General features: G+C 52.6%; 1 protein-coding gene across 1 annotated transcript; it reads left to right on the forward strand.

Annotated features, from left to right (window-relative positions):
* The first annotated feature begins 6,888 nt into the window (after positions 1–6,888).
* LOC129125793 (nuclear pore glycoprotein p62-like) lies at positions 6,889–13,785 on the forward strand. Its single transcript, XM_054641432.2, has 12 exons — positions 6,889–7,254; positions 8,061–8,443; positions 9,431–9,541; positions 10,002–10,133; positions 10,397–10,501; positions 10,949–11,057; positions 11,209–11,353; positions 11,786–11,835; positions 11,957–12,091; positions 12,762–12,873; positions 13,272–13,338; positions 13,570–13,785. The coding sequence occupies exons 1-12, from the start codon at positions 6,962–6,964 to the stop codon at positions 13,659–13,661; spliced, it is 1,734 nt and encodes a 577-aa protein (XP_054497407.2). The 5' UTR covers positions 6,889–6,961; the 3' UTR covers positions 13,662–13,785.
* Positions 13,786–13,859: the final 74 nt, after the last annotated feature.

The raw sequence follows: 13,859 nt of genomic DNA on the forward strand, positions 1-13,859 counted from the left end.
CGCAGAAGAGAAGTGCCAAGTTTCAAACCCAGCTACTCTGATACCAGCTTATCCAAGGAAAATTAATAGCTGCAGCTTGCCAAGCTACATCCATTTAGGAAACGCTCCATCACAGAACTACTTTGTGTGTTATTTCCTCACACTGGGGAAAACAAATCAGCTCAAGAAATGCCAAAAGACCCATGTATTGCTGTAAGGAGCATATATTTTTATCTTGCTGCTGATGTCAGACACAGAGAGGTGAGAATATGAAGCCTGCTAGCTGTTCACAGGCTGCTGAACGCTTCCGTAGGCTCACGGCTCTCTGCTGATGGATGCTTGCATCAAAGCTGCCCTTTGCTCACCACCTCCTCAGTCAGTACAGCCCATTCCTCTCACTAACTCCTCAGTGTCTGTTTTCTGCACATCACCGTGCTGGGCTTGGCTGGGCAGACTGAATTTCCTTCACAGCAGCTGCTGTGGGGCTGGGTTTGGTTTTGTGCTGATAACCCAGGGGTGTTTGAGCTCTCCCTGAGCAGGGATTGCACACAGCCAGGGCCTGTCCTGCTCCTCACCCTCAGCAGTGAGGAGCTGGGGGGCACAGCCAGGGACACCCCAGACCTTATGGCATCACCCTCAGCACACAAAGCTGGGGGAGAAGGAGGAAGGGGGGACATTCTGGGTTTGTCTTCCCAAGTAATCGATGGAGCCCTGCCTTCCTGGAGCACCTGCCTGCCATGGGAGGCAGTGCATGAATTCCTTGTTTTGCTTTGCTTGCATACACGACTTTTGCTTTAGTTATTAAACTGTCTTTATCTCAACCCACAGGTTTTCTCACTTTTACTTTCCCAATTCTCTCCCTCATCCCACCGGCGGGGAGGGAGTGAGTGGCTGCGTGGGGCTGAGTTGCCAGCTGGGGTTAAATCATGACAATCACTCAGCCATGTTCTCCTTTCCCTGGGTGGCAGGAATAAACCAGGAGACAGGATTTAGCCCAAGGGCTTGACACACGCCATGAAAAACTCTGGGGATGTCTGTGAATAATCTGCTGAAAAATAAGGTCAAGTATGTTAGGGATAAAGTTCAGATCACAGAGCTACTTAAATGGGAGGGAATAAAAAAAGATGCAAAGAGGAGGAGCAGCAGCAGCTAAGATTACGCATATGTGCCGTGAAGAACATTGAGATCAAGTCTGAAGGAGGTGTGGACATTTCCTGCTTTAGAAGCAGCTCTGGAGAAGAAAATAAAGGTCTGTCTTTTCACCCACCCAGGGTAGATGCCTCAAAGCATGATTGGCTTTGGGGATAAAACTTCCCAGAATGGTCAGAAGCATGGATGCTCCCAAGATCATTGGCTATTTTGTACTTCAGAAAATATATTTCATGCAACCATAAAAACTGGTGCAAGCATCCCAAACACTGCTAAAGTAAAACTTCAGCTCATTGCAATATCCTAGTACAGATTCAATCTCCTCAACAGCTCTACTGAAAATTGAATATGATTGAAGTGTGGGCCTGTGGTTTGAGGACTGGCTGGAGAGATGTCAGAAACAAAACACCAAACAATGAATGAAGGTAAGAAATGCTGCTTTCAAACCATGAACAGAGGGAGACAAGGGGCATACCCTCAATCTCAAGTGTTCCCACCTGCAGCACTGACCTGGAAACACAGTAAACAACACAATCTGAAAAAGTCAAGAGAGGTCACAGAAACAGCTCTGAAATCTCAAAAGATGACCTGGAAACTAAACAGGATTCAACCAAGCAGGAGATCAGGAATGGTGGAGACAGACACAGGTCCTACAGACTGCAAAAAACCCCACAGCTGTATAGACATGTCCTTTCTGCCTGCAATAGCAACAGAGAAAGTCCCTTCTGGTGAGTTGTAAGAAGTTATAAATGCTGCCCTTTCCAGGAGGAAATGATGTGGCACAACCCTCACCATGCAGGATGGGGATCTCTGTCCACAGCACTGAGTTGCTCAACTCTGGCTCTCAGGCAATGCACACAGCACACGTTTGGTGATATCACCTGAGCACTGCTTTCTGTCACATGGCCTCATGCCTCTCCAGGTAAAATGAAGAGTTTCAGTCAAAGGAGGGATGCTGGGCTGGCCACCCACGCACCCTCTCCCCCACACCCACGGCCTGGGTGAGAGAATGCACTTCAGGAGGGACAGGGAATGTGTGACTGCAAGGGTGGGCTCTCCTCAGCTCCTTGGAGCCAGTCATTTTAAGGTGTGAAGGAGGAAATCAGGGTTCAAGATGCTTCTGCACTGGAAACCACCTCAGGCTTGAACAGTATTGAACTATTTGCACTTGCCCTTGTTTTCTTCCCATAAACCATATACTGCAGGCAGCACAGGGACATGCAGCATCTTTTGAGTGCAGCCTCTCCCCTTTGTCACATCTGGCTGCTCCCAAACCCCTCATCTTCCTCAAACACCCATCATCCTCGACATTTCCAAGTTTAAAGTACAGCCATGTGTCACTGTGATATTTTATGAAAAATCCCTTTGCCAGGATTTCGTCTCCTGGCAAGATGAGGAGCCTCAGCTTCTCCGTGTTTTGCACCTCTGGAATGTGATTTGGAGAATTGTTTACCCCATGAGTTTACCCATGTGAATTGTTTTTAATTAATGGCCAATCACAGCCAGCTGTGTCAGACTCTCTGGGTCTGTTATGGGTTTTTATTATTCATTCTTGTCTAGCTTTCTGATGTCTCCTTTCTCTTTCTTTAGTATAGTTTTAGTATATAATTGTCTTTGATATACTAAATGTGATTTGGTATAGTGCTCCTCTGGAATGTCATTTGAAGAATTGTTTACCCAGCATGTGACTTGTTTTTAATTAATGGCCAATCACAGCCAGCTGTGTCAGACTCTCTGAGTCTGTCACAAGTTTTTATTATTCATTCTTGTCTAGCCTTCTGATGTCTCCTTTCTCTTTCTGTAGTATAGTTTTAGTATAATTTTAATTCTGTTGTATAGTTTTAGTATAATTTTAATATAGTATAATATAATATAATTAATATAATATAATTAATATAATATAATATAATATAATATAATATAATATAATATAATATAATATAATATAATATAATATAATATAAATATATCAGCCTTCTGAGAACTTGGAGTCAATTCTCATCTCTCACCTCGTCCTGGGGACCCTCACAGCACCACAACAATTGGTGACCACAGCCATGCTGCTGGCTGAAGAAGAGTAAGAGGAGTTTAAGAAGACAAGGCTAAACAAGGGAAGCTGCCAGGCAGGACAGCATCAGCTGGAGATGCAGGGAGCAGGGCTCAGGCAGGCTCCCCCAGAGCCTTCCTTGCAGCAGATCTGAGGCAAGCCCGGCTCAGCACCCGCCGGCTGTTCCCATGGCTACCCGGGAAGATAAATTGAGTTCAAGGAACCTCGTGTCGCTACATTATTTAACAAACAGACTGTCACGCTCGGAGGAAAACACAGGCGGGACCCAGTTTAGCAGCTGCGTGGGCTGGTCAGACCGATTGATGCCCTGACGGCGTGGAAAGGCCAAAATCCAGCTCAGCCTGAGCCTGGCAGGGTGTCAGCCACAAGGAGAGTCCAGTGTGGCCACAGCAGAGCCATGCTGGTCCTGCAGGCCACAGCTGCTTGTCCAGAAACACAGCCAGACCCTGCACCTGACACAGCCCTGGATGCCTGAGCCGTTTATGAAAGAATCCAAAGCCTGACTTCAGGAAGGGAAAGGCCTCCCCACCTCCAGTCTGTGCTCTGGCCCAGCAGAGCTGCTCAAAGGCAGCCCTGGGCAAAGAGCAAAGGGATGTGGGCACAAAGGAAAGCACAGGAGGAAAAAAGAGCATGGAGGAGTATTGCAATGCTGTGATGGCCCCAAGGAGGGGAGAGAATGATGCATCTGACTCCATGGATATCAGAAGGCTAATTAATTACTTTATTATACTGTATTATTCTATACATCTAAAACTGGATCTGCCAAGCACTCAACCCTGCACACACTGCCCAGAATCTCGTGACTGTCCCCCAACAGTCCCAACACACACACACACCTGGGCCTGACAGGCCAAGGAAACAAAACACCATCACTGTGGGTAAACAATCTCCACATTGCATTCTGCTTTGGCACAAACACAGGCACAGCAAATGATAAGAATTGTGTTTTCTTTCTCTGAGGTTCAGAGAATGTGAATCCCAGAAATATTCTTGGGAAGAATCGTGCCTTGCTTTTCTCTGGGAAGAAAAATGTGGAGCTACAGAGGAGTTATAGGGGTGCTGGGAGAGATGAGCAGGCTTTGAGGGAAAAGGTGTTGATGGAGCTGGTGTTGGAAAAGTGGCCCAGCATGGCAGCAGTGAGGAGAAACAAGAGGGGTCTGGGGGGGAGCTGAGGCAGGGAAAACAGGAGGGGTTTGGCCCCATGAGTGTCCCGAGGCAGCGAGGGATGAGCAGGATGAGCAGCACTGTTCTCACCACACCATGTGTTCAGTGCTGGCGTAACCCAGCCTTTCCCCTTCCCCAAAATCCGGCAGGGAGGAGCAGAAGGTGACCCAGATCTCTCTGTGATTCACCAGCCAGCTGCACAGGGCCACGATGCTGGCGTTCTGCGAGATGCCAGGGTCCACCGGGCCGTTCTGAGGACCCTTGGTGGGCAGGCAGGGGACACGTGCGGGACACAGGCAGGCCAGCAGTGCCACCGTGTGGGAGCGGGTCACCTCCCTCTGCAGGACACGGGCAGCGAGCTCTGCAGCGTGAGAGAGAGCAGGGGGAAACACAAACGCACACACGCCTATAAATAAACTCAGCTCTCACCCTTCCCCCGTCCCGAAACTTGAAAAGAATGAGAGGCTTATCCAGAGAAATTTTCTCAGCCAGAAGCCTGCTCCTTGCTGGAAGCCAAAAGACTGTGTTGTCTCTCAAGTGATTTTCAATAATGCCCAGAAAAATAACTCTTTCACCAGGCACTGGAGTGAGACTGACAGGACTGTAAATACCAGGGTCTTCCTTCTTGCTCATCTGGAAAAACTAGGACTTTGGCCAGCTTCCAGTGTGCAGGGACGTCTCCAGGCTCCCAAGACTTGAAGAATAAGGGAGAGAGATGCTGTGATGACAGCCCAAGCATTTTCATTTCACCCTGGGATGAACCCCATCGTGCCCCATAGACTTGTGTGCATCCAGCTGGAGCAGCAAGCCTCAAACACGTTCAGTTTTGGCTGGGAGTTTATCCTGCCCCTAATCACAGCTCCAGGGGTCCCAGGACCCATCTGATGTTAATGACAGACGTGAAGAAGGCATTAAACATCTCTGCTTTGTCCATGTCCCTGTTTGCGAGGTGTCTGACCTCATCAGTGCAGACTGATGTGATCTCTGAGCCTCTTTTTGCTGTTAGCATGTTTTAACAAGTCCTTTTTACTGTCTTTCACAGCACTGGCAAGCACTAATCATGCTCTGGCCACATGAACTGTTGAACAGCATCTCCCTCATTTTCCTGTGTAACCTGTCCTTCCTTCCAATGTCCATACACTGGGCCTTCTGTTCCCCCAGAAATGAGTGCTTATGACAATAAACTGTCTTTTTTCTCTCCACAGGAGTGATTCTGATAGGGAATGCAGGTCAGCTTGACCTTGTTGGTGCTTCCAACCTCAATGGAGCATAGTCCTCAGCACTGGTTCCACTTGCAGAGCCTGGTACCTCTGACCCAAGGGCACCTGAGAAGGTGGGGTAATCTCAGAGGAGCACACAGAGAAATGCAGTTTAACCCCTGTGTGCAGCATAGAGCACTGGGAACAGCTGATTCCAGGGGAAGGCACCAGCACAGTCAGGAGTGACAAGGAAACAGTGTTAGGAGAAGTTCTCTCTAGGCACCACTGTCCATTTGTGTTGGTGTCTGGAAGCACAAGGTGAAAATCCGGCACGTAGGGGTTTAGAATAGAAATGTAATTATCATTTTTCTGGCAGCCACAAGTACTGCACAGGTGTTTTCACTGAACTTTCCAACACATTCATAGGTCTCCATCCTCAGAGAGCTGCTGACATTGCTTCCTTCTGTTGAAAAGCTCCTTTATTATCTGGTTTCTGAATTATAAAAATTTACTTCTTGGGCTCCGGAGCCAAGAATAATTTCTACTTAATGATAAAGGCTATCTTATCTGGCTTTATGGAATGCTGAACTTCAACAGCTAACAGCCATTGAGACATATGAACTGGTTGCACCCTGGAATTTGTTGATCAGAGAAAATAATTTTCCTTCAGTAACATCCAGATACTTGTCCAAACTCTAGCAGTTCTTCCCACTTAGCATTAAGCTGAAATTTTTGGTAAGGAAGCAAAACTTCTTGTTCTGCAACAGGTCAGGATTTCTCCACAGGAAATTAATTTTTCTATTGATGTTTTGCCATTGGAATGTGACTCAATCAGCACATTGAACTAAAACCCACCCAGTTCTCTAGAAATGATCTCATTGAAATGGATGGATTCCTCTGGAATGAAAGGCTGTTATTTTAAACAGGAAAAAAGAGGTCAGGCAGTGATCAAAGAAAGCAGGCACTGAAAAAAGTTCCTGATTTAATGTCGCCTGTGTGAATGAGAGGCAGATACTGGCACGTACGTGTTCCTGTCCCGCAATTCCAGCCTGGTGTCCCCTGTCCCTCACTCCGGTCCTGCTGTCCCCTAGTCCCGCTCTCCTGTCCCGCACCCCGGTCCATCTCTCCCTGTCCCTCGCTCCGGTCTCTCCCCTGTCCCTCGCTCCGCTCCCGCAGCCGCGTCCCTCATCCCCACAGCAACGCCGACACGCCCCGCCCCTCGCACCCAGACAGCCAATCGGAACTGACATCCCGCGAGTGGCGGCCGCGCTGACCAATGGCCGCGTAGAGCGGGAAGGTGCGGGGGCGGGCCGGGCGGGGCGCGGTGACGCCATCGCCGCGCGCGGGCCCCGTGCCGGGGGCGCTGCCGGAGCTCGGCCCGCGCTGCCGCCGCCGCCAGGCCATGAGCCAGTTCAGCTTCGGGGCGCCCGCGCCCGGCGGCGCCTTCGGCCTGGGCGCGCCCCGAGCCGCCGCCGCCACCACGGCCAGCAGCGGCTTCTCCTTCTCCGCGCCGGCGCCCGCCTCCGCCTCCACCGGCTTCAGCTTCGGCAGCGCGGCGCCGGCGGCGGGCGGCAGCCAGCCCGCCGGGCTCTTCTCCTTCAGCAGGCCGGGCACGGCCGCGCAGCCCTCCGGCTTCAGCTTCGGCTCGGCCAGCGCGGCCCCCGCCGCCCCGGCAGCCGCCGCCTTCCCGCTGGGGTGAGACCCGGGGCCGGGCGGGGACGGACACAGGGACAGAGGGACGGACACAGGGACGGAGGGAGCGGGGTCCTGTGGGTGCTCGGCGAGGGCTCTGCGGGGAAAGCTGCTCGGAGCGAGCCCTGGCCCTTGTGCCGGCTCTTCCCAGCGCCCCGCAGGGCTCGGCGAGCCCCGGCCCCGGTCCCGGTCCGTTCGCACGGGAGCCCCCGCAGCGTGGGGAAGGAGATGTTCCGCGATCCCGGCTGGAACCGGGCTGGAGACGCGAGCACGCAGAAATGCTGAAGCTCTGCTGCCCGATATCAAACGTCTCGTTCTCTCTGACCCGGATCCGGAGTGCTCGGAATGTTTTCCCGGCACTTTGGGAGGGATTTGCCGATCAGGAAAGGCGGCGAGTGCTGGAGCGGTTCTGCAGAGCTGCTGCTGGCAAAGCTTGCCAGATGGGAGCTGTGGGAAGGGAGCTCAAATGGGGACGAGCAGGAAAAAAACAGCCTTGTATAAAGAGAATGGAAATGGTGAGCTGAGAGAAGGAGCAGCTCCACGTGTGCTGCCATCAAATGCCCAGTGGTACCTGGGTGGGTGGAGGTAATGAAGGGACAGGCAGTGGAATGAGCCCTGAGGGGGGATGGCAGGTGACAGCAGCTGGATGGAGGCTCTTATCAGAACTGAGACACAGCCTGGCCAGCTGTGCATCTCTTTGAAAGGCGGTTTCTGCTGTCAGCAAATGGTCAGGGAGGAAGCCAGCTGTGCACTTGGGTGGATGTGTGTCTCAAGCAGAATGGCTTCCTTTCTTTTCTTTTCTTGCCTAGGGCAAACACCCCAAAAGTGACCTTTGGAGCCAGCACTGCCACTCCAGCTCCTGCAGTCCCGGGGGGCTTTTCCTTTGGTGCCCCTGCGGCAACCAGCACCCCCTCGAGTCAGGCAGCAGCCCCGTCTGGCTTTGCCTTTGGCTCTGCTGCCAGCAGCAGCAGCACAGCTCCCTCTGGGACACCAGGAGGCTTCACCTTCTCCAGTGGCACCACGAGCCAGGCGGGCACGGCCGGGTTCAGCATCGGCACCGCGGCCACGCCGGCCACGTCGGCAGGGCTGAGCTTTGGCACAGCCCCTGCGGCTGCTGCCAGCACCAGCACGGCCACCCTGGCAGCTGCCACCCCAACAGCAGTGCCCTTCAGCCTCGGGGGGCAGCCCACAGGTGGGTGAGCAGCCTTGGGGCTCAGGGAGTGACACACTGGGACAGGGGCACCCAGTTTGGGGTCACTGGGATGGGGCTGTGCTGCAGGCACAGTTTGGGGTCACTGGGATGGGGCTGTGCTGTGTGCACACAGTTTGGGGTCACTGGGATGGGGCTGTGCTGCAGGCACAGTTTGGGGTCACTGGGATGGGGCTGTGCTGTGTGCACACAGTTTGGGGTCACTGGGATGGGGCTGTGCTGCAGGCACAGTTTGGGGTCACTGGGATGGGGCTGTGCTGTGTGCACACAGTTTGGGGTCACTGGGATGGGGCTGTGCTGTGCTGCAGGCACAGTTTGGGGTCCCTGGGATGGGCTGTGCTGCAGGCACAGTTTGGGGTCACTGGGATGGGGCTGTGCTGCAGGCACAGTTTGGGGTCACTGGGATGGGCTGTGCTGCAGGCACAGTTTGGGGTCACTGGGATGGGCTGGCCCAGCCTCATCCCCAGTGGGCACAGCTGTGAGCAGCAGGTGAGCAGCACTGGCAGCAATGAGCCATGGAGTGCCCAGGTGTGCTGAGCAACCACCAAAGGGAGCACAGGGCACACAGGGGCAGTGCATCAACAGGAGGGGGGTAAAGGGTTGGGCTAAAGAACAAGAAGGGCAGATGCTTGCAGCCTTCTGCAGTGGTTTGGTGTTTCTCTGTGTGGGTTGAGGCTTTCTGTGTTTGTGTGATGGTTCTGTGTGTGTCCTGGCTGTCTCAGCTGTGCCCTGTGCTGTGACACAGCCTCGGGGGCAGCTGCAGCCTGGGAGCCTTTGCCATGGGGGTGTCTGAGGGTGCAGTGGGGCTTTGGCTCTGCAGCCTCTGGCTTGTGCTGGGGCAGAGAGCAGCGAGGGGCTGGGGCCAGAGGTGTTTCTGACAGGCCTGTCCAGGGGCTGCAGTGCTGGGGAGCAGTTGCTCTTTAGCCTGGAGGAAGGAATTCCATGTTTTCCTTTTGCTCCTGCTTCCAGGTCTGACCTTTGGGGCTCAGCCTTCAACAGCAGCCACCAGTACAAGCACAGCAACACTGACCACAAGCACCAGCCAGGCCCCCACCCTGAGCTTTGGAGCCAAGCTGGGAGGTAGGAAGCTGTTCTAGAGAACAATTCCCTAAGGCTTTGGGGACTCTTCTCTCCTCCTGGCTATAGTTGCCTGTTGGAAGCAGACAAATCTCTTATCCTGGGGTGTGGGGAGGGGCCACAAGTGTTTGTTCCTGTGGGTTTGCCCTGGCAGTGGGGATCTGTGACAGCTCCCAGAGCCATTGCACAGTGTGTCCTGTGCTTCTGATTGTGTCCCAAATGCCAGATTCTGTTCTGTGCTTGTTTGGGGAGCACAGGGGAAGGGAGGCACAATCTTAAATGGGCAGATTGTGAAAGACAGGGAGTGGAGGGAGAATAAGAGGGAAAGGAAGTTAAAATGCTGACATGGCCAAGAACGAGGTGTGGCTGGGCAGTTGGTGTCACCCTCCCAGCAGGGTTGTTGGGCAGGGGGTGGGAGCTCAGTGTGCTCTGCTTGTACAGCTGGAGCTGTTTGTCCCTGCAGTCACATCCACAGCTGCCAGCACGGCCTCCACCACCAGCACCACCTCAGTGCTGGGCTCCACGGGGCCCTCCTTGTTTGCATCTGTGGCAACTTCTTCAGCCCCAGCCTCTTCCAGCACCACGGGCCTCTCACGTGAGTCTCTGCAGGCAGCTTTGTCCCTGGGGCAATGAAGGGGCAGTCAGGCTGCTGCTGCTGCCCTGGGACTGCTGCTGCTGCTCCCCTGGGGCTGCTGCTGCTGCTCCCCTGGGGCTGCTGCTGCTGCTCCCCTGGAGCTGCTGCTGCTGCCCTGGGACTGCTGCTGCTGCAGGGGGAGTGGAGCAGGCTGGGCACAGCTTCTCCAAGGGCCCTGCATTCCCTGGCTCATGCAGCCTGCTAATGGTGTCTTCTCTTCACAGTGGGTGCCACCTCCACTGCTTCCACTGGGACAGCCAGTCTGGGAACACTTGGCTTTGGATTAAAGGTTCCTGGAACCACAGCTGCCACCACAAGCACTACCACTGGTAGGAACAGCATGCTGGAAGGCACTGAAGAGAAGGGAGACTGAATTCACTGCTATGTACAGGTGTAAAGGGCCATGTTAGAGTAGGAGCAGAGCAGCTGTGATTTGTAAAGCCCTCAAGTGACTGAAAACAGCACAGTCTGTCTTTCTCTGATCCTTTTCCATCTCTTTGTGAAAACACAGATGTTCCCTCATCCACTGCCGAGGTGCAGGGGAGGAGCTGGCTGTGCTGGCAGTTCTTGGTTCTAGCAGTAAAACAAGGGGCTATTGACAAGGGGCTGGGCTGGGGATGTTTTCATTCCCTCCTTGACAGATGTGGGATTTGCTGTTGTTCCCTTCAGAGGGATCTGCTGCAGCTCCTCCAGCCATGGGCACCTGGAGCTGCTCTGTGTTTGAGAGGTGCCAGCTGTGTCCCCTTCTGCTGCCTGCCTTGAATCTCTTCCTGCAGGGACAACCTCTGCTTCTGGCTTTCCCTTGAACCTGAAGCCATTGACTACCACTGGTGCCATTGGAGCTGTGACCTCCACAGCTGCCACAACCACAACCACCACAGCCAGGTGGGAGTTTGCTGCCATTGACCCTTTGCTGCCTGGCCAGGAGCAGCTGCAGGGCTCAGGCTGGGCTCTGCAGGAGGAAGGGGAGATCAGTGAGAGTTGTGGTGTTTGTCTGTGCTGACCTCATGTCCTGTGCTGCCCTGACTCCTCTCAGTGCCCCCCCAGTGATGACTTATGCCCAGCTGGAGAGTTTGATCAACAAGTGGAGCCTGGAGCTGGAGGACCAAGAGAAGCACTTCCTGCATCAGGCCACACAAGTCAATGCCTGGGACCGCATGCTGATCGAGAATGGGGAGAAGGTGAGGAGGCCTCCAGAGCAACCTCATTCTGCTTGCTTGGCTCCTGCAAGGGCTCTGTCACAGGTGCAACAGGCATCTAGAACATGGTGCAAATAGCTGTGAGCTCCCCCTGGCTGCTTCTCACAGTCTCTGGGTGTCTGCTCTGGCCTTTAGGCCTTGGAGTCTGTTCTGTGCCTTTGCTCTGTGATACCAGGTTCTCCTAGGGGGGATCATTCCATGTTTATTCCATCATTGGGGTGGAATAGGGAGGAGGAATAAGGAATAAGGGATGATCATTCCTCCCTTACTCCATCTTGGGTCTGTAGATCTTTATGTGGCCATCTCTTGTTTCCAGTAGAACTTGAACAGTACTGCTCTCTCCCTCCCACCTCTCTTCTTTGCAGAGCTGACTTCTTGGTTTTCAAGGTGTAATGAAATGTCTTCTGTTTCCAGATTACTTCACTACACAGAGAAGTAGAGAAGGTGAAGGTTGACCAGAAGAGGTAGGAGACCATGAGCACTTGACATGATTTCATTTCTTCTCTGCATTGTCCTGCCTGGCTGTGGGACAGCTCTGCAATGCCTGCCACATGAAAGGGAAGCAGTTGGCATTTCTCTTTGCAGACTGGATCAGGAACTGGACTTCATCCTGTCCCAGCAGAAGGAGCTGGAGGACTTGCTGACCCCTCTGGAGGAGTCTGTGAAGGAGCAGAGCGGGACCATCTACCTGCAGCACGCGGATGAGGAACGGGAGAGGACGTGAGGCACCGACTGCTGGGGATGGGGATGGGCCCTGTGCTGGGCTCACAGCAGCCAGCAGCACATGGGGCTGGGATGGGCGACAGGACTGAACAAGCAGTGCCTGCTGTCACATAACTAATCCTGTTCTATGCATGGCAACTTAGATTTTACTCTTTAGAAACTACAATAGTAAGTGGAAGCCCTTGAATCAGCATGAAAAGCGCTTTGGGTGTTGGTGTAATCAGCTGTCTGGGAAGAGGTTACTAATTTTGGCATAATTTCGGAGAGTTAATGGTTCCTCAGTGCCAGCAGTGGTGAGAGCAGTGAACTGTGTGGCACAGGCTCCCTCGTAAGGCTTTAGTGATGCATCATGGCTGGGTAATTAAAGGCAGTGTTTGTCTGGTTCAAGAGATAAGGAATCCTGAATCCAGGCTTGCTCCTTTCCTCAGTCCCCACAAAGCCTTGCAGGACATCCTCCACTCTCCTGCTTGTCTGTAGATCAAGGGAGACAGGGGTTGGGAGTGCCTTCATGTGGGTTTGGAGCCTCTCTGGCTGCTGTTCCAGGTCTCTGCTGCTCTTTGCTGCAGATGTGGGAGCTCATTCTGATTGCCCACAGTTGCTGTGACTGCAAGCAGCTCTTCAGAGTTTTCTTTAACCATTCTGATCTTGGTTGCTGTGTGCTCTGCAGCTACAAACTGGCTGAAAACATCGATGCTCAGCTGAAGCGCATGGCACAGGATCTGAAGGACATCACTGAGCACCTGAACACATCCAGGGGCCCAGCAGACACGAGTGACCCTGTAAGTGCAAGCTTCTTTTTTTATTATTTACATTAAATTCATCTTAATACTCCTTATGGCTGTACTCAGCAGCTTTTTTTTCAGTGAAAGTTTCACTTCAGTATTGCAGACTGAGTTTTTCCACATTCATTTTGAATTTTGCCACCTCAAGCCTGAGGTGAGGAATGTTCTGCTGGTTCCTAGGTCTAAATGAAAATAAGCCAAAGCCACAGACATATCCTCTAAACTGTGCAGTTTTCTTGCTGGTATGGAGGAGCAAAGGAGCAGCACTGCTGCACACACTTCCCTGGCCAAGTGGCTGCTGCCTAAGGGAACCTGGGCAAGGAGAAACTTGTTTTTGACTCCTCTTGCTGTTTATGCACTCTCACAACTGACTTGCACCTTCTCTCTCTGCTCAGCTTCAGCAGATCTGTAAAATTTTGAATGCACACATGGATTCCCTGCAGTGGATTGACCAGAATTCAGGTGAGCTTTGTCCTGCAGCCTTTTGGGACTGTGAATGGGAAGCAGAAGCCTGTGTGTGAGTGTTTGTTCATCCTTGAATTCCTGAGGATGCCTGAGGAGTGTTACTCCTGACAACTGCTGCTGTTTTACCAAAAAAGCCTTCCTAAAATGTTTTTCTTTGTCCTGCAAGCAAAACTGTGCAGGGTTTTGTTCCGGGGTGACTGTGACATTAATCCCTTGTTTCTGCCACAGCTGTGCTGCAGAGGAAGGTGGAAGAGGTGACCAAGGTTTGTGAGAGTCGCCGCAAGGAGCAGGAGCGCAGCTTTAGGATCACCTTTGATTGAAACACTCCCCTGTTCAAAGGATGGACATAAACACCTCTCTTTTCTGTGCAGGTTTTGAGATCCAAAATGATGACCTGGCTTTTGTTTCCTTTTCTTGCAATAAAATGTGTTGTTTGTTCCCAAAGGTGCTCTTTCTTGTGTTGGACAGGAGTAGCTACCTGAAGTTTGTGGGGGAAGTTTGGTCTCTTTGCCTGCAGA

This window comes from Agelaius phoeniceus, chromosome 14, assembly GCF_051311805.1.
Source record: "Agelaius phoeniceus isolate bAgePho1 chromosome 14, bAgePho1.hap1, whole genome shotgun sequence".
NCBI classification, from domain to species: Eukaryota; Metazoa; Chordata; class Aves; order Passeriformes; family Icteridae; genus Agelaius; species Agelaius phoeniceus.